This window comes from Halichoerus grypus, chromosome 10, assembly GCF_964656455.1.
Source record: "Halichoerus grypus chromosome 10, mHalGry1.hap1.1, whole genome shotgun sequence".
NCBI lineage: Eukaryota > Metazoa > Chordata > Mammalia > Carnivora > Phocidae > Halichoerus > Halichoerus grypus.
Window position 1 is genome coordinate 124,506,253 of NC_135721.1, and position 19,385 is coordinate 124,525,637.

Consider the following 19,385-nt stretch of genomic DNA (forward strand, 5'->3'; position numbering starts at 1 on the left):
GTGTGTGATTGGGTGTGACTGTGAGGGGGCGGAACCTGGGACTAAGTAATAAAGAATGAGTGTAATTTTTTTTCTCCCCCTCTGTCGGAGAGTAAAGACGCCCCCAGACCCATATATCCCGCTCAGCCATAGGGGTACTCCTAAGCTAAGGCCACTCAGTTGGGGCCGACCCTTAAGGCATACTGGACACACGCCAGCCTGTAGACCCTCAGAGTATGACCTCTGAACCCTGGTGTTGATCTTGGGACCAGCCCCTGGTGTGGGCTCAGGGGGCGGCCATGGAGCTGGGCAGCTGCTTCAAGACCTACGAGGATTTCAAGGAGTGCTTCAGCGCCTACAAAAAGGAGAACAGGTGCTCCTTCATTCTCAGGGACTGCGTCTCCGTCCGCTTCCACAACCTCAACCATGGCACCTCCATCCGCGAGGACATCCTGTAAGGGCGGGGCAGGAGGGTGGGGAGGAGGCCGGACTGTCTGTCCCCTGGAGGGAGGCCTGGAGGAGGAGGGAGAGGGAGTGCAGATGGGCCCTAGTCTCGAGCATTCAACAGGCTCTAAGCACCTGTCCTGTCCCTGGTGAAAAGAGCAAAACCCTCACAGGCATCGCTTTTTGACCACCCACTTCCCCTTCACTCATTCACTCCATTACAGCTTTCCCGGAATTCCCGGAATAACTGCAGTTTGCCCCATTCTTTGAGCACCTTCAGTATCCCTCATACAAATTACTGTCTTCACAAATAGGTAAAAACGCCTTCGCGATGATTTCCTTCGTCAGTGTTCTCTTGACAAAGCAGTTAACGCGTTCAATTGTTGGTTAGTTTGTGCATTCATTCGTTCATTTTGTACACGGTTCTTGAGCTTCTGAGATTAACAGCCGTTTTTTCAAACACTTCCCATGCCCCAGGCATCCTTCTCTGTAGTGTGCATGCTTTACCCCGCAAGGCTGTATTGAGAATTATAGATAAATGCTATTTTTCCCTTTTGGCAGCTGAGAAAACTGGCTGAGAGGCTAAGATAAGGGTTGACAACTCCATTGTCTTCAGGGCTCAGGTGAAACAGCCCAGTGTAAGAAAGTAAGGAATGATGAAATAATAACAGATACCAGGTCTTTGTAGCAGGGACCACAGAGGTGTGACTGGGGCGAAATGGAGAGCAGGCCCTATCTAATCAACTCCAGCTAATGGCCACCAGGTGAAAATGAAGAGCCGGTGTTGCCAGAATTGGGGGCAGAAGTCAGAAATCCCAGCTTTGGGTCAGTATCTCCACTTTTTAAAAATTGCAAGTCAGTTCGAATTTGAACACACTCTGTGGGGGCCAACTCAAAGTACTTTACGGGCTCCCTGTCTAAATTACGTTAGATGGTTAAGGGAGAGGGGAAGAGCTCTTCTTGAGTCTGTTGGATCTTGATTATTTTTCAGCTCAAAATAATCCACATGCCAAAGTGGCAAATTCTGGGGCAGTCTGCCCTGAACCCCATCAGTGGTTAAAAGGGAGAGCTCAGGAGTCAGAAAGATGGGCTTTACCCTAGAGTTTGGGCAAGACTTAATTTCTATGGCCATTTTGTCCTCTGTAAAATGAGGTGGATGTGGAAAAGAGTAAATAACAAAATGCATGTAGGAGCAGAAACGTGGTGCTCTGTAAGTACTCACCGAAGTTGTTAACTAGTACATGTTAGAAAGTGGTACTTGGACTCAGTACTTTGAGAGGCAAATGTGCTGTGGGAATTAATCACTAAGTGACCAAAAGTCCCATTCCGCTGGAAGAGTCTATGATTTTTTTTTTTTTTAAAGATTTTATTTATTTATTTGAGAGAGAGAGAATGAGATAAAGCATGAGAGGGGGGAGGGTCAGAGGGAGAAGCAGACTCCCCGCTGAGCAGGGAGCCCGATGCGGGACTCGATCCCAGGACTCCAGGATCATGACCTGAGCCAAAGGCAGTTGCTTAACCAACTGAGCCACCCAGGCACCCCTCCCCTCTCATTTTTATATATGGCTGTTGTGTTTTTCTTTTTGGTATGTCTTTTGGGGATTGATATTCTTCGAATAGTCCATGGAGTAGTCTCCTGTCTCTTTCCATTGCTGTTCAGTTAAATACCTACCTTTTTCGGAACATATTTTTGGACCGCATTCCAGACACTCTACTAAGAACTTTAGAGGCATTGTTTCATTTAATCCTTATCACACTCTTTGAACTAGGCCCTTATTATCTGAGTTTTCATTTTCCATGTGTCCATAGTCACAAGGCCCAGTAGGAAAGCAGATGTCATACAAAAATCTTGCTAATAAAGCAGCCACTAATAAAATTAGTCACTACTAAATAATTTCCTGCTTATCCCTACCAGTCCCATTAGCATCTTTGGCACTCAGCTTCTGGCTAATCAACAGATGTGGTAAACATCAGGATAACATAATGGAAAGAAAACTAATTGCAAACTGAAATTACACATCTCCCAAGAGTTGTAGGACTTAGTGAAGTCTCTGAAAGTAATGATTGCGAATTCCTTCCATCACGTCAGCCCGACACCCATGAACAAGGGAAGAAGGGAAATCAACAAGGCTGATGACGTGATAGGAATTTGACAAAGGATATGCATAGCAAAGAATTAAATTAGACCCTTGGGGAACCTGATAAAGCCCAGGAATGTTTCCATAAAACTGACCTTTCCATATTGTAAAAGTGAGACAGTAAATAAAGCATCATAGTGTTTGGGGGAAATGCACCAGGAAAAAAAAAAAAACCAACAGTTGACACTATAAGTCATGCTTTGATTATTTTAAGAATTGGTATATGCTGGGGCGCCTGGGTGACTCAGTTGTTAAGCATCTGCCTTTGGCTCAGGTCATGATCCCAGGGTCCTGGGATCGAGCCCCGCATCAAGCTCCCTGCTCGGCGGGAAGCCTGCTTCTCCCTCTCCCACTCCCCCTGCTTGTGTTCCCTCTCGCGTTGTGTCTCTCTCTGTCAAATAAATAAATAAAATCTTAAAAAAAAAAAAATTGGTATATGCTGCCATTATAACCTACATTTTGTTAAATATATTTTTTTAAAGATTTTATTTGTCAGAGACAGCACAAGCAGGGGGAGCAGCCGGCATGACCCTGAGATCAAGAGTCGCATGCTCTTCCAACTGAGCCAGTCAGGAGCCCCTGAATATAATATTTTGGCTGCAATTAACTGAAAACTCTGATTCAAAAATGGCTTATTTCTTAGAAGCCCAGAGGGGACATTTGAAGGTGACTGTTTCCATGGCCCAGGCTTTTTGTTTCTTTCCATTCTGCCATCCTCAGGCCTCAGCTTTGCCTGCAGGAAGGCTCCCCACATGGCACAAATGCAGGGGTCATGTCCAAAGGGAACAGTCTTCCTTGGTTTCCTGCAGATTTCCTATCATGTTTCTTTCTCCAGAATTGGGCCAGTATCCATGCCCGTTCCTAATGAGATTACCTTAATTGGCTTAGACTAGCTCTGAAGTACTTAGCTATGTGGGGGAGGAATGGCAACCCAAATTAAGTTGGCTTTCTGTTAGGAAGGAAGAAGGGGCTAAGGGCTGTTGAGTTAGTAACCTACAGATCCAGTCACAACTTTTTAAATGAATTCACTTTTAGTGGGTCTGGTTGGTTTTGAATGAGGTACTGACTTTTCATAGACCAGTACTCTTGTTATTCCTGTATTTACAGATAAGGATTTGGGAGACTTAGAGGAAGTGAAATGACTTGTCCAGGTTCACACAGCTAATACGTGGTAGAGCTAAAACTTAAACTCAGATCTTCTGACTCGGAAGTCTTGTTCCTAATTTAAGTTATATTGTCTAAAATGACTTTACTCCACCTATAAAAATCCTATTCATTGCTGAAGGTGTGATTTACACACAAGGACACAAATCTTATGTAAAATTAATCAGAAGCCTTAGTTAATTTGTGCCAGGCCCCAGAGAGTGAATCACTCCTTGTTCAGTTCTAAGTATATTGCTTGTACCTCTCTTTTTTTCTTTTTTTTAAAGATTTTGTTTATTTATTTATTTGACAGACACAGCAAAAGAGGGAGCACAAGCAGGGGGAGTGGAGGAGGGAGAAGCAGGCTTCCCACGGAGCAGGGAGCCCAATGCGGGGCTCGATCCCAGGACCCCGGGATCATGACCTGAGCCAAAGGCAGACGCTTAATGACTGAGCCACCCAGGCGCCCCGCTTGTACCTCTCTTGAACTATTCACTCAGTATTTCACTGGCTGCCTGTGTGAGCCTCTCTCTGCTCACATAGACTTAGTGAGTGGAGACATCTAATTAGTCTGTGTAGCCCTGTAAGCCACTAGTAGAGTGTTCAGTACATAACAGGACTTGGTAAATGTTTGAAATTAAACGAAGGACTTTTCGAAGTCATAGTTAGGAAAAGGAATAGTGCTAGGACCAGAAGCCAAGCGTTCTCATGGAACTCTCCCAGTGGTCTTCCTAGTATACTTCTCATGTTCTACAAGGAGAACTTCCTGTGCTCCGCAGTCAATCATTTAACATTCATTTGGTCCGCATGGTTTGAGCACCTGCTGTGTGCTAGCTGTGGGACTGGGCACTGGGGGCACACTGGCAGCACTGTCCAGTAGGGAATACAGACACCTACAAAGTGGATGGGAAGCAAGGCTGGCTGACTCCCTTCCTCCAGATACTGGTTGAGCGGTCTCAGATATAAGCAGTAAGGGAGATTCAGAAAGGTGTGAAACCTTGTGCCTGTCTTCCAGGGCGTCGATGCATTAAGCCGTGAGACAACTAAGTACAGATTAAAATAACTGCAGTACTCAAGTTCTTAACAAAAGATTTGCATACTTTACTATATGTAGGTTATATCTCAATAAAAAAGATTAAACAAAGCAGGGAAAAAACAGGCTTCAACCTAGTACCCATGATGTTTGAAATGCATGATGCCAACAAGGACATTATGTTTAGAGATCTTTTTTCTTTTTTTAAGATTTCATTTATTTTTGAGAGAGAGAGAGCACAAGCAGGGTGAGGGGCAGAGGGAGAAGCAGACTCCCCACTGAGCAGGGAGCCCGATGTGGGGCTCAATCCTGGGACTCCAGGATCATGACCTGAGCCAAAGGCAGACGCCCAACCGACTGAGCCACCCAGGCGCCCCAGTGTTTAGAGATCTTTAAGGAAGTTATTGAACCTGACTAATGTGCTGAGGGTAAGAATGAGTATTCCAAGAAAGGAGAGAGATTTTGAAAGCAGACAGGCAGTATAAGGGTTAACTACACAGCCTGTAGCCGAGCAGGCTTAGTTCAAATCCCAGATTCTTACCCTTAAGGACATTTTTAAGCCTGTTTCCCCATCTGTAAAATGAGGATAATAGAACCCCTTTCCTAATATAAAATGGTGCGTGTTAGGGGCTTAATATAGCCTGGCATATAATACCTTAATACATGTAGTAGTGGTAGGAAAGAATGTAAACTATTGGGTAACCTATTGGGTATAGATGTGGAAAAGGAGGAATTAAAAAGAATGCCAAGGTTTCCACCCTCGGAGGTACAATCGGTCATTAATGGCACCAGGAAAGGTTTGAAAGACCTTTATGGTTAGCATTCGCTTCTTTTTTTAGACTAACCTAACAAACATGCACTAAGAGCACGTGAAGTCAATCTAATGTGATGAGCTAGGGCTCTGCTAAGATGTTGAGCCGGCAAAAGGGTAGGGCCCAATCTATGGCTTGGGGAAGGCTTCCTAAAAATGATGTTGATGGTTGCATGTAGTCCTGAAGGAGGAGTAAGCTTTGAGATGAAGGTAGGTGGGAAGGGCATTCCAGAGAGAGACAAACACGAGCAAAGGCAGAGAGGTGAGACACAGCATAGTGAATACAGGAAGTTGTAGACAGTTTGTCTTTCTAGGGCACAAAAAATAAGATGGTGAGGGGGTGGGAAAGGAGGCTGATGAGATAGGCAGAGGCCACACCTCGGTCACCACTGACTGGCCTTGCCTACTACTGGGCTGTGCCAGCCCCTTCCTGGCCCTGAGCTAGGGATGGTGTTGCCGCCCCAGCCCTGTGCACACAGTGGGTGCAGGCATTTTCAGCCCTGGGCCACTCCACCCTGTTAGTGCAGGCCTGACCTAGCCTGTTTTTCTAAGCTTACCCCACAGGGTGGGCAGACAGGACCAGCTAGATTAGAGTGTTTGGGAAAGGGTTAGTGAGGTGCCCAGGCTGTGTCACGTCATGCCAGGGGCTGAGATTTTTCCCCCTCTCCTGATTGCTAGGACACTCCCTGAGGAGGCAGGGGTGTGACCCGTCCCACCCATGGTCTATGCGTCATTCATTGGAACATCTTTGATAAACATCTGCTGAAAGAATAGCATTGTGTTAGATGCTTGGAATACACTGAGAAATAACTCAGTCTTGCCACTTGATGACAGCCCCATCCAATTGTTAAAGTACTTTATAAACACCGGAGAGAACGAGAGAACGTCACAAGGCATAGGAGCTGAAGTAACAGTAGCAGGCTTCTATTTAGCATAAATAAAAGGCTGAACCAGGCTCTGGGCTAAATATTATGTCTGAGGCTTCTTTAATCCCCATAACCATCTTTTTTTTTTTTTCTTTAAGATTTTATTTTTTGGGGCACCTGGGTGGCTCAGTTGGTTGAGCGTCTGCCTTTGGCTCAGGTCATGATCTCCGGGTCCTGGGATCGAGTCCCATGTCGGGCTCCCTGCTCAGGGGGGAGTCTGCTTCTCCTTCTCCCTCTCCCTCTGTGATCTCTCTCTCTTTCAAATGAATAAATAAAATCTTTTAAATTTTTTTTTTATTTTTAACTAATCTCTACACCCAACGTGGGGCTTGAACTTGCAACACCAAGATCAAGAGTTGCACGCTCTACCAACTGAGCCAGCCAGGCGCCCCTAATGCTCATAACAGTCTTAATAATGCACACAGAGGGGTAGAGTGACTTGCCCAAGGTCAAAGAGCTTCTGAGTGGTGGAGCCCTGATTCATATCCAGGCCGTCCGCCTCCAGCATCTCCACTGTTTAACCACTAGGTATACTGCCACCCAGAAAAGCTTTTAAGCCTTTTGTGTTAAATAAATGCTATGAGTTCAGAGAAGGGAGCAGTTGCTGTGGGTTGAAGACATCCACAAAGCCTTCCTGGAGAAGGTGGGACCTGATTTGGCCTCGAAGCATGGGTTGAATGGGGATAGGAAAAGAGCAGATATTTAATTTAATTACCCCTCTCCTTTGAATCATCACTTTCAGTCTAGAATGGCAAAGCTGACAGGGACCTGAAGATCATCTGACCCAGGGGTTCTCAGACTCTCTTAGGATTTGGACATTTTTTTTTTTTTTAAAGATTTTATTTATTTATTTGACAGAGAGAGACACAGGGAGAGAGGGAACACAAGCAGGGGGAGTGGGAGAGGGAGAAGCAGGCTTTCCGCTGAGCAGGGAGCCCGATGTGGGGCTCGATCCCAGGACCCTGAGACCATGACCTGAGCTGAAGGCAGACGCTTAACGACTGAGCCACCCAGGCGCCCCGGATTTGGACATTTTTGTTGAAATAAAAGATGAATAGAGATGTTTCCTGTGAGAGAGGGCCACTTGTACCGTTGCTGTCTGGAGGAGGAGGAGGCAAAAGCAGTAGTTCCCAAAAGGCAGGAATAAAGGGGACACTTTAAACAGTGAGGAACCAGCTGGCCCTCTGCTGCTGCCTCTTGTCTGTTTTCCCTCGTGGCTTGCCTTACACTGAATCACTGGGAGCTACAGATGGGCCACAGAGGGTGAATGAAAGGGAAAGGAGCGGGGCTTAGAACTGCGGACGATGAAAATTAATGCAGTGTTAGTTGGACAGGGTCTTGACAAAAGAGCTGAACACTTTGGGATTGGAGCGTGAATGTCAGGCTTCCTTCCCTACATCCTACACTGCCTCGTGATCTCTGGGACACGTATCAGCCACTGTATCCCTACGGGGTCTTGTCTTATAAGAGAAAGGGGCGGGCAGTACCTTTCTCACTGTCACCTCTACCTTCCCTAGATATGTGCAGGTGAAATTTGTCTGCATTCGGACTCAGTCAAACAGGAAGAGAACCTCAGAGGCGGACATGTGCCCAGCGTACTTGCTTCTGCGGTACAATGAGAAACTGGATAGACTGTTTATCAGTGAACTCAACACCCAGCATATCCATGTTGACTCCAAAACTGCAAGTCCTAGAGGAGACACCGCTGGCAAATCTCAAAAGACAGTGTGCCTGCAGAAATCCCAGCCCGCACAGCCCGCGGTCAAGAAAGACCTTGACCTGGCCGAGAAGTGCCCCGTTGAACCATCATTTTGCTTAGATAAGGTCCAAGCACCCTCAAAGCCAGAGCAGGAGGGCATCACTCCTTCTGACCTGGCCAAGATAGCAAAAGTGATGAAGAACTTTCTTAAGGTGGATGAGGGTTCCATGGCCTCTCTCAGCGTGGGCAACAGCCAAGACCTGGACCGGCTCAGCTTCCAGAGCAGCAAGATGAGCGATCTGTTCATCCGCTTCCCAGAGAATCTCTTGCTGCACCGGGTGGAGAACGCCCAGGGCCACATCCTTTATGCTTTCTTGGTGGAGAACAAGGAACGAGAGGGTCGCGTGGTACACTTTGCCGTGCTTCAGGCTGAGACAGCTACCTCCGTGGCCAAGATGCTGAGTATCTTCACGGAGTTCAACTCAGATTGGCCCAAGGTCAAGGTGGTGTTTGTGGACCCGTCCTTCCCTCATCGAGCCATCCTGCAGGAGATCTTCCCTGCTGCGCGCATCCTCCTCTCCATCTACCACACCACCCGGCTCCTGGAGAAGAAGTTGCATCGGAGTTCAGCAAATCCATCCTTTAAAAGGCTCATGAAGGAAGCCCTCCGGGAGGCCGTGTTCGTCACTTCTGATGCCAGCCTGCAAAATCTCTGTCAGATGTCCCAAGCCTTACTAGATGAGCAGCTCTTCGGCTTCCTGCAGGCCCACTGGTTCTCCTGTGAACTGCTCTGGTACATGCATGTGAGGAAAGGCCTGCACGCGTGTAACACGTACATGGACAGCCTAGACGTGGTCACCAGCAAGGTGTCCAGCCTCTTCCGGGAACAGCAGTGTCTGCTGGACTGCATCCTCCGCTTTGTGGATTATATAGACTTCTTTAATACCAAAGGCTTGAGGAACTTGCCCACAGCTCCTCCCAAGTTAAAAAGAGCCCGGCCAGCCAGCATGCCACCAAAGCCCAAGAAGGCGTTTGGAGTCTGTGGGGGGAGCCTCACCAGGCTCCCCGTGGAAGAGACCAAGCCAGGCCCGCAGCGGGGGCAGCTGCGGCAGCAGCCACAGGTGCGGCCCTCCCAGGGCGGCATCTCCCAGGGCGGCATGCTAGACGCCTTGCACAGCAGTGGCTCCCAACTGGCCTATAAGCTATGCCATAACGAGTGGGAGGTGGCACAGAACTCCACCCACCTGGTGGACGTGGCTGGCTCCTCAGTGGACATTCAGCTACTGGAGGATTCTCACCAGGTGAGCAAAGATGGCTGTAGCTGCAGCTGTTCCTTTCAACGGTGGTACCACCTGCCATGCCGGCACATTTTGGCCCTGCTGCACACCAGCCAGAAGCCCGTGGGAGAAGCCATGGTGTGCCGCCGGTGGCAGAAGAGGTACCAGCACCTCCTCGGGCCCAGTGGGGAGCTCCGGGACCCCGTCATAGTCCCAAACACAGGCCAGCCTGGGAGGCAAGGACGGAGTGACATGATTCAGGACCTAAGCAGGGAGCTAGCAAACCTGCTCATGCAGAGCGAGGGGCCAGAGCTAGAGGAGCGCTGTTCCACCCTGCGCAAGATTGTGGACATCTGGGCAGACCCCTGCCAGCCGCCTGAGCCCAGTCAGCAGCCAGAGGACTTCAAGGATGTGGGCCGCCTCCCTTTCCTCTGGGGAAAGCCAGAGGAAGGGGAGGGACTCCCTCCCACCGGAGCCACAATTCATGATTGAAGCACTTGCACTGGCACATTGGACCACAGGCCCCTGTCCTTGGAAGTCTGAGAGCTCAAGGCGGGCGGGACATGCTAGGGGCCCGCATTCTCACCAGGGTCTTCCTAGGTAGGGCTAGGAAGATTGTTACAACGGGGGGGAGGAGGAACCCCACTGGGTGACAGGTCCTTTGAATCCACCTCCTTTTCTGCCCTACCTTTGTCATTCCTTGGGAGCCTCCTTCATTGTCAAGGCCAAAGTTATCTCCATGCTGAAAGGTCACCCCTCTTTCTGCCCTGATTCCTGAGATCAGATCTTATTCCCATTAGAGAGATGAACTCCTGCCCCAGGATAGGGTGAGACAAAATATACCTGGTAAAAGGACCTGTTTTCAGGGAGGAAGGGACGGAGGGTGACCTTGGCTGTTGCTGCTCTTTACGAAGATTCTGTTATTTGTACTTATTTTTTTTCATAGTAAATAAAGGTTGTGTGTTTTTAATAAATAAGCAGGGGAACTGTGTGCTGCTTGCACAGGGAAGGAATCTAATGGGGGTTGTGAGTTAAGCTCCTGCTGCCTTAAATTCAAAGACTTAGCAGTCCACCACCAACTTCATCCTCTTCCTACCAACCAAGGCTTCAACACTGATTTCAGGCTGCCTAAAATTCTAACAGGAGGAGGCCAAATAGCTGTGGGGCGGGGGGAACCTGAACCCTAGACTCCATTGCCTGTATTTGCTGGGGGGACTGTGGGCAAGTTTCTAATTTCTTTGACCCCTGGCTTCTCATCTGTAAAGATAAGTGTTGGCCTGTTCTAATCCCAATTTACCCTCTAGGTTTATATAAACAACATTTTCCTTCCAGTTCTAAGCCCCAGCATGGACTTCTGTTGTTGCTAGTTTGTAATCTTAATCACCTAAAACCTGGGAGCTACCCAGCTTTCCCAGATGTCATCTTCAGGGGAACCAAGGTCAAAGGTGGCAGTCAGTCTTGGCTCCTGCACTAGTCTGCCATGACCTCAAGTCACAGCGCCATTCTGGATCTCTTTCTTATGTAAAACACTGGAGGGGCTGGGGCTGGGCAACACAAGGTTCAGCTCTCACAAGATCATCTGGATTTCCTCAACTCTAAGCGCTGGGCCCCTGACCCCGGATGGAGAAGTCAGAATCTGAGACCTGGGCCTCAGTTTCCGCATCAGGCGGAAGACACAGTACAACCACATAGGCATCCTTTCCTACCCGACCCACCCCCACCCCCCCCCACACCCACCCGGGGCTTTGGAATTTGATCAGAAAAGAAAGAAAAATCCATAAAGCACTGCCATTTATTTTCCTTTTCATTTTCGGCCTCTGAGGAGTTTCCACAGTAACACGCCCTTCCAGAGCCTTCTCCCCAGGCGCGGGGCTTCGGAGTTCCAGCCTCAGGGCTCAGGCTCGCCTGGATGCTAGTGTCCTCGGGCTTTCATTGGTCACCGCCAGCCGAGCCCCTCGTAACCCTAGGAACAGCACCCGCCCACAAATCGCCGGGCTACGATTGGTCTAGGCCCCTAAAACCGAACGCGAACTCTTCCGGCCATTGGCCCGAGTCACGACGAAGCTGGTCCCGCGGTTGGTGAGCCTAGAGGTCAGTCAGAGTCAGAGGCAGGGTCAAGTAGGGAGAAATGGCGACGGAGCGAGGCAGTGGGTGAGTGATTTCTGAAGGGGTGGAGGTGTGAGGCGATTGACGACCGCGGTCAGCCATGACACAGCTCCCAAAGGGGTGGGAGGTTGACTTCTCTTCTGGCTCCGGCCGTAATCCGAATGGGAACGTCTGACATCTACAGCCTCCCACCCGGGTTAGAGGTCAGAGGTCAGAGGCTGCGTCCCCTCTCTGGTGTTTGGACCTCAGGTACTGTGGAAAGCAGTCAGGATCCCGAGCCAAAGACTCAGCTTCCAGCCACTTACGGAGTAATGGTGGGCAAGTCATTTAACCCCTTTGAACCTCAGTTTCTCATCTGTAAAATGGGAACAGTAACCCGGTTTGGGGCCAAATAGAGGAAACTTTTAACCAGAGTACTGCAGTTAATAGAGGGATTTATGGAGAGGCAGGAGAAGCCATGCACATTTGATAGCCCTTGTGCGTGGTTCAAGGGCGTGAGGCTCAGAGGGAGTCGCTGACTTGCCCAGAATCATACAATTTGGGGGGCAATTACAGTTCTCTTATATATACTCGGACCAAATGGAAGAATGGATGCCAAGTGGTAATCTGTAAATATAAAGTGCTAGACAAATATTTAAAATGCTATTTAAGGTGGGGGCTGGGAGACCATATGCAGCTCTAGCCTTCCCACCCGGTTAAATCTCTGGGAACTGAATCTTTCCATGGCCAGTTTATCAGTTAGGTCTCAGCTCCAACGTCATCCTCTCTCCCGACCCAGAGGGAGCTTCCCTGGCCACCTTAGCTAAATCTCTCTCCCTCCCCCAACTTACTCTCTGTTACCCAGTTCTGTGGTGTTTGCCTGTTATATCTGTTTACATGTTTATCATGTATCTCCCCCGGAACAGTGCTGATACATAGTCAGCAATATTGTCTGGATGAATAATCGAGGAGCCAAGCCCCTACTGTCTCCTTAAAATTCTATTCCTCTCCATAGGCCCATCTTTGGAACAAGATCAGGGAACTACATTCCAGCCTCAAGCTTCAGCTTAGTTGGAGCTTGAGATCCTGAGAGTCTCCTGGCAGAGAAAGTATTTTGACCTTGGCATCTAGACATCTCCCATCTCCCCCATGGCCCTGACAATGCTGAATGAGCTCCTGATTGAGGACCCAAACCCACCTATGCTGCTGTATCAGGTTAGCGAGACTGCTCAGTTAGATACCGTCAACTACCAAAGCTGCTTTATGCAAGGTGTCTTTGCCCATTTCCCTGAGATCTTATTTATCCACCGGACCTATAACCCAGTAGGCAAGGTGCTATATACCTTCCTGGTAGATGGACCTCGGGTGCAGCTGGAGGGTCATCTTGCCCGGGCAGTGTACTTCGCCATTCCTGCCAAGGAGGATGCTGAGGGCCTGGCCCAGATGTTCCAGGTGTTCAAGAAGTTTAACCCAGCATGGGAGAGAGTCTGTACCATCCTGGTGGATCCCCACTTCCTCCCGCTGCCCACCCTTGCGATGGAGTTCCCCGCAGCCGAGGTCCTGCTCTCAGCCTTTCACATCTGTAAGTTCCTCCAGGGCAAGTTCTATCAGCTGTCCCTTGAACAGCCTGTGGAGAGGGTGCTCCTCACTTCGCTGCAGAGCACAATGTGCTCGGCCACGGCTGGCAACCTGAGGAAGCTCTATACACTCCTGAGCAGCTGCATCCCTCCGGCCCAGCTGCCCGAGCTCCACTCACACTGGCTGCTCAATGACCGCATCTGGCTGGCCCACCGCTGGAGAAGCCGAGCTGAGAGCAGCCGCTACTTCCAGGGCCTGGAGGTCACCACCCGCGTCCTCAGCCAGCTCTTCGGCACCACCCCATGTGTGGAACAAGGCATGGCCTCTCTGCTCCGATACATGCAGCAGAACGCGGGAGACGAGGCAAGCTTCAGCCTGGGCCTGAGTCCCCAGAACAGTCGCACCCCCTTAGACGTCAGCCCCGAAAGCCCCAAAGCGGAGCAGCTGGTAGAAGCCCGCATCCAGCGCTCCCTCAATGCCATCTGCACGGGGCCGGCCGCCCAGCTCTGTCTGGGTGAGCTCGCTGTGGTCCAGAAATCTGTGCACCTCATCGGCTCCGGCTCGGAGAAGGTGAACATCCAGATCCTGGAGGACACCCATCGGGTGCAGCCCCAGCCCCCTACCAGCTGCAGCTGCTACTTTCACCAGGCCTTCCGCCTGCCCTGCCGCCACGTCCTGGCCATGCTCAGTGCCCGCCACCAGGTGCTCCAGCCCGACATGCTGCCGGCCCGGTGGACGGCAGGCTGTGCCGCCGGTCTAGACAACATCCTGGGCAGCAAGTGGAGTGAGACGCTGGATAAGCACTTGGCTGTGGCTCTCCTCACCGAGGAGGTGGGTCAGCTTTTGCAGCACTGCAGCCAGGAGGAGTTCGAACGGAGGTACAACACCCTGCGGGAGCTGGCCGACAGCTGGATCGGCCCTTATGAGCAGGTCCAACTCTGATTAACCCTCCGTGCCCAGAGATGCGCATGTACGTGTACACACTCACATCCACCCCTACACAAACACACACTCACACTTTTACACTTCCGTGGGCCTGCCTTCCAGGAAAGGACAAGGGCCTTCTATTCTACCGTAGCCTGTTACCTAAAATGTGTCTAGTTCCTAAGACAGGAGTCAGCAAACCTTTTCTGTAAAGGGCTCGGCAGTAAATATTTTAGACTTTGCTGGCCACAGTCTCTGTTGTATGTTCTTGGTTTGCTTTTGTTTGGCAGCCTCTTCAAAAGCTTAAAAACCATTCTTAGCTCCAGGGCCTTAGAAACAGGTGGCCCTGCTCTAGGATAAGACTGGGTGGAGATCAAGGACAGGGGTTTGGTAACAGCTTCCCCAGTCATTAGATGACTCACCTGACCCACAGAGGAGAGGAGGTGGATCCCAGCCTTTGTCCCCTGGCCCCCACCTGAAGGTCATTAAAGTCAATGTTGCCTATTCCAGCACTTGTCTTGTCTTCTAGAAGGCAGCAGAGCAAATATCGTGGAAAGAATAGACTTTGGAATCTGACACTACATGCAAATCCCAGTTCTTTCTCTGCCTGATTTTTGAGGCCTGACTGTAGCTTTTACTAGCTCTGGGACATCAGGCAAGTCACCCCTCAAAAGGCTCAATGTGTTCATCTATAAAAAAGGAGATCCTCACAGCATTGCTAAGATTAAAGGATGCATGTAATGGGCCCGTGACCAGTGGGTGCTCAAATAACTGTTCATTTTCCTTCCTTGTTCTTGGTCTCATCACTTGCCCTCAGCTGGCTGGGAAATGTAAGGCAAGGGGAAAAATTCACATTGCCTAGGACTTTGTACCAGACATCTTGATCGAATCCCAAAACAATACAAAAGAGGCCTCCGCTCCAAGCCGGGCCCCTACCTCAGGTAATTTTCATTACACCGTCTCCTAACTTAGTGGTGTCTGGAGAAACTTCCTGGGGTCTAGGCCCTGATGAAAGACTTGTATTGACCAGAGTGGCTCAAAGAACCCCCTTATCCCCATCCATGTCACAGGCACTCCCAATTCTATCTGCCCAAAAACCATACAGAGAAGCCACCCTATGTGTCTGGTGCTATTTCATCCAGCTACAAGCAGGAGCCAGGAGGCTGGCCTCTCCTGGATCTCATTAGGGGCGCTTGCCCAGAGGCTGTGTGGGCACGTGCCTGCTCCCACCGCGCCCCCTCCATGGCCCCCTCTGGCTCCGGATGCGCCATCATGAAAGCTTGAGCCGCCCGGATCAGGTCCTCTTCCCGCAGGCCTGGGACAGGCACAGTGGGGATGCCAGCGATCATCATGGCCAGGGTGAGGATGCAGATGTCAGGCTGGGAGCCGGCCTCCTTCCCCCCTGCCTCAGAGGACGTCGGTAGAAGCCCTGGTGACAGCCCACACAACAGCAGGGGCCCGGGCGTGCCGGGGCCACCCAGGTGGGGAGCTCTGCTTCTGGAGCAGCCATCCTCCCAGCCCAAACTCTCCGGCTGTCTTGCGTGGGGGAATTTATGGTTGTATCGGCCATACTCCTTCCGCTGCAGTGTCTCCCAGCTAGTCCCCCCAGGGCAGCCCTTGGCTTCCGGCACTGCCAGGGCCAGGCCCCAGGCCTGGGCAACAGGGGCCACCTGCTCAGCTTTCTGGCTCAGTGGGCCTAGTCCACTAGAGGCCACCACCACTGGCTCTATAGGACTATAGAGGCCAAGGGATGAGCCTGGAGAAACAGCCCCACCTGTAGAGACAGGAATGAGATGGAATGTTATTCTTGGTGTCTTTCAGGAGGCCCTGAGGGGCAGGGCATAGGAGCAAGAGCACTGGAAAAGGAGCAATTAAGCCCAGCCCAACAGGGCTGTCTAGTGGTTGGGAACTAGGTGTTTTACTCGTATGCACACCCCTAGTCCCCAACACCGAGTAAGTACTAGAGAAGTGTTGAATCAATGAGTGAGTTAGCAGGTAGCTACTGGCAAGGACTTTTGGAATGGCTTTCTTCAGAGAATTGACTCCAGGGCCAGCCCAAAAATGTCCAGCAGAACCTCCACTTCCCCAGAGCCAGGAAACAAGTTCTCAGGGAAAGTTATGGTACCCCCTCCAGTTCCAGGAGTCCCTCTCTCACCTTGGCTGGAAGGCAGAAGACCTTGATGAGTTTGTGGAGACGTGAAATAGGACATGGCTGCCCCAAAGCCCCCATTTGTGAGGGAACAGTCGTCTGCCTCCTGTCCTACTCTTTCCACCATTCTAGAATGTCACCTCATAGTCCCTCCTCTTTACACCTGGAGCCCATCTCACAGCACTGACCTGTTCATTCTAGAACCTGTATATGACAATGGCATGGGGTTAAAAGAGTGCTGGACCAGGAACTGGACATTCTAGGTTCTTACCTCTACCTTGGGCAAGTCACTTGGACAATTTTGTTCCTTGATACTCCCCTCTGTAAGGTGGAAGTAATGACTACCCACTCCCTCACCAGAAGTTGTGAGGATTAAATGAGATTATCTGTAATGGAAGCAAAGGATCAGAGATAGAAATAAAGAGATGAGTGCTTTGTGCTCTGCAGTATGAGAGGAGTTCTCTGCACTCATTCCTTTGCTGTGTGACTTTGGAATACATTGCCACCTCTAGGCTTCGTTTTCCCATCTGGAAAATGAAATCGTTGGTCCAGGGCACTGGGTCTCATGCTGGGACGCACATTAAATTCTCTGGGGAGCGCTTAGAAATCCTGATGCCCAGCCTCGTCCCAGACCAATTAAATCAGAATCCCTGGGTCAGACCCAGTTAGCAGTATTTTTCAAAGTTCCTCAAGTGGTTATAATATATGCCAAAGTCAAGATCTCTATTCTAGGGGAATCCTCCTCAATCCTGGCTGAGCTTCTACAAAAGAACAACGTCTAGGCCTAATCCTCCAACAAATGGAATGGGAATCTCTGGAGATGGGGTTTGGGGCATCAGCTCTTTAGTTTATCCCACATAATGCTAATGAGTAGCCAGGCTAGGAACCAATGGTCTAGGTGATGTCCATAATGCTCTGTCTAGGGGCACCCGGGTGGCTCAGTCGGTTAAGTGCCTTTGGCTCAGGTCATGATCCCCAGGTCCTGGGATAAAGCCCCGCATCGGGCTCCCTGCTCTGTAGGAGAGGCTGCTTCTCCCTCCTTCTGCCCCTGCTCCTGTGCTCTCTCTCTTTCGCTCACTCTGTCTCTCAAATAAATAAAATCTTAAAAATAAATAAATAAAAATAGAATGCCCTGTCTTGCTCTGACCTGCTAACCCACAGCGATTCTAGAAGAAGTGCCCCTCACGGACTTCCAGGGCAAGGAGACCCTCCAATGATCGGTGTCAGCATCGGCTGTGTTTATTTCCAGGCCTGGCTGGCAGCAGTATGGCCAGCTTCAGACCAGCCACAGCTCCAGGGCCAGGCCACGCTCCCGTGGCCCTGTTTCAGGGCGGCTGCAGGCCTTTACTCGTACTTGCAGAAATCCTTAAGTCCTTTCGGCAGGTGGAGCCCATCAATGGCCAACCGGTGTACCACGCTCTTCTGGATGACTAGGCGGCACAGAGTCTGCAGGGATGGCACTGTGGAGAGAAGGCTGTCAAAGGCAAACTGAACTGGAGAGGGGTTCTGAGGCTGAGACCCAGAAGATCTAGGTCCTGGTTCTCCCTTTGTCATTAACTTGGGCAAGTCCCTTCTGCTCTCCAGGTCCAGCCTGTGTCACAGGGCTGTTCATGTGGTTGACATAAGCACCTCTTTCGAAACCTCCACAATGCAGCAGCCCTATTTCTATTTTAACCCTCCCTTAGCAGCTGCCGGGGTACAGGCAACTGCCTGATTCACCTGTGCACGCCCATCCTCCAGCACAGGTCTGACACAAGAGTGGGTTCTAGTTCACTGAATTCATAAAATGATCAGAGGTATAAATAAAGGGTTTAAGGGGGCAATAAAGGACCAGATCTCACGAATAAGACACTCTCAATCTGAAGCCTATGATGCCTTTAAACTGGTATGCCCAAATCTAGGAGCATTTGTCTGATAAAAGAGCACACAATTTTCAAAGCAGCCCGGGTGTAACAGTTTAGAATCCCTGCCCTAGGTTAATACAGAAGATACTGGCAAAGCAACCTAATGGATCACAGCTGAGATGGCGAATCGGAGGCCCAGAGCCAGGGACTGACTTGTCCAAGATCCCAAGCAGAGGCAGAATTTGAAGTCAGATTCCCCAACTTCTAAACTAATGCTGGACAGACCAAAGCCTTGCTAGCTGGTTTGGGAATCCTAGCAAGTTCCTGTCCCCGCACTGGGCCAGGAGGGGTCGCTGCTCAGGGGGTGGGATACCTACAGCCATACTCGAGCTGGACCAGGCGCACGCTCTTGGTGGAGGCAAACACGTCCACCACTGCGTAGAGGGGCCGGGCTGCTGGCAGCCCCCGGGCGCTGGGGCCCATGTCCTCGCCGTTGATGACGATGTGCATGTCGGCCGTGCCGTCCGGGCGCGGGCAGAAAAGAACGCCCAGGCGGCTGCGGCGCGCGGTCGGAGGCAGCACGTTCAGCTCATACAGCTGATCCAAGAGGTGGCTGTAGAGCCCGGGCCGGCTGCGACCCACTAGGCGGTCGCGGGGAATGCGAAACTGCTCAATGCACAGATACGGTTCCACCAGGAGAGCTGGGGGGCGGCTGGGGGCCAATGCCTCTGCCTCCGGGCGGTCCTCCCGGGGCACGCGGTTGTGATGGCGCGTGATGGCGAAGACCCAGGTGTGGCCGAGGCTGACCAGGTCGGGCAGCGAAAACTCGGGCACGGCAGCCAGAGTGGCGGGGTCCAGCGCGGTCAGGCCGAGGCGCAGGTGCCCGCACCAGCCCAGCTCTTTCTCCTCGATCTCGACCAGGAATACCTGGCCCGGGGCCAGCGGCTCGCGACTGAAGCATACGCCGTGAGCGAAACTCTCCACGCGTGTGGCCCGCGTCCCGGAGGGGTCCACGCGGATGTTGGCACCGTGCACCTGGTGGAAGCGGGTGGGAGGGGGCTCGGGGCGCGCGGATCTACAGGCCGCACCCAAGTCCACGCGGTCGGAGACGGCATCCATCTCCCGGCCACGGGACAGGCTAGCGGGCGCCGGGCGCTATTTTGGGAGGCGTGCTCAGAGGGTGACCGCGGGGGCACCAAGTAAGGTAACCCTCCCATCCCCCCGACTGCCTTCCTCGAGGCTCTGCCCTGGGGTCCTAGCGCCGCTTGCTCAGCCATTCCGCTGGACCCGGGCTCCCGGGAGGCCGGGGCATCCTGGCCGCCCACGTCTGGGTCATCTGATGGCTGGCGCGCGCG

General features: G+C 51.2%; 4 protein-coding genes across 6 annotated transcripts; 2 read left to right on the top strand and 2 right to left on the bottom strand.

The window, feature by feature from the left end:
* Positions 1-22: 22 nt before the first annotated feature.
* Positions 23-10,421, top strand: ZSWIM3 (zinc finger SWIM-type containing 3). The gene is made up of 2 exons (XM_036075413.2): positions 23-433; positions 7,992-10,421. The coding sequence occupies exons 1-2, from the start codon at positions 279-281 to the stop codon at positions 9,940-9,942; spliced, it is 2,106 nt and encodes a 701-aa protein (XP_035931306.1). The 5' UTR covers positions 23-278; the 3' UTR covers positions 9,943-10,421.
* A 1,105-nt stretch (positions 10,422-11,526) lies between these two features.
* ZSWIM1 (zinc finger SWIM-type containing 1) lies at positions 11,527-14,544 on the top strand. 3 transcript variants are annotated; one of them, XM_036075406.2, is made up of 2 exons: positions 11,527-11,870; positions 12,551-14,544. In XM_036075406.2, the coding sequence occupies exon 2, from the start codon at positions 12,685-12,687 to the stop codon at positions 14,053-14,055; it is 1,371 nt and encodes a 456-aa protein (XP_035931299.1). In that variant the 5' UTR covers positions 11,527-11,870; positions 12,551-12,684; the 3' UTR covers positions 14,056-14,544. The 3 variants fall into 3 exon arrangements, with proteins under 3 accessions (XP_035931299.1, XP_035931301.1, XP_035931300.1); XM_036075408.2 differs by having other exon boundaries at positions 11,527-11,805; XM_036075407.2 differs by having other exon boundaries at positions 11,527-11,601.
* Positions 14,545-14,687: 143 nt separating this feature from the next.
* On the bottom strand, positions 14,688-17,260 carry SPATA25 (spermatogenesis associated 25). The gene is made up of 2 exons (XM_036075412.2): positions 16,193-17,260; positions 14,688-15,811 (listed from the first exon to the last, which is right to left on the bottom strand). Exons 1-2 carry the CDS (start codon positions 16,311-16,313, stop codon positions 15,180-15,182), a joined length of 753 nt encoding a protein of 250 aa, XP_035931305.1. The 5' UTR covers positions 16,314-17,260; the 3' UTR covers positions 14,688-15,179.
* Positions 17,261-17,403: 143 nt separating this feature from the next.
* Positions 17,404-19,151, bottom strand: NEURL2 (neuralized E3 ubiquitin protein ligase 2). The gene is made up of 2 exons (XM_036075411.2): positions 18,408-19,151; positions 17,404-17,646 (listed from the first exon to the last, which is right to left on the bottom strand). Exons 1-2 carry the CDS (start codon positions 19,147-19,149, stop codon positions 17,531-17,533), a joined length of 858 nt encoding a protein of 285 aa, XP_035931304.1. The 5' UTR covers positions 19,150-19,151; the 3' UTR covers positions 17,404-17,530.
* Positions 19,152-19,385: the final 234 nt, after the last annotated feature.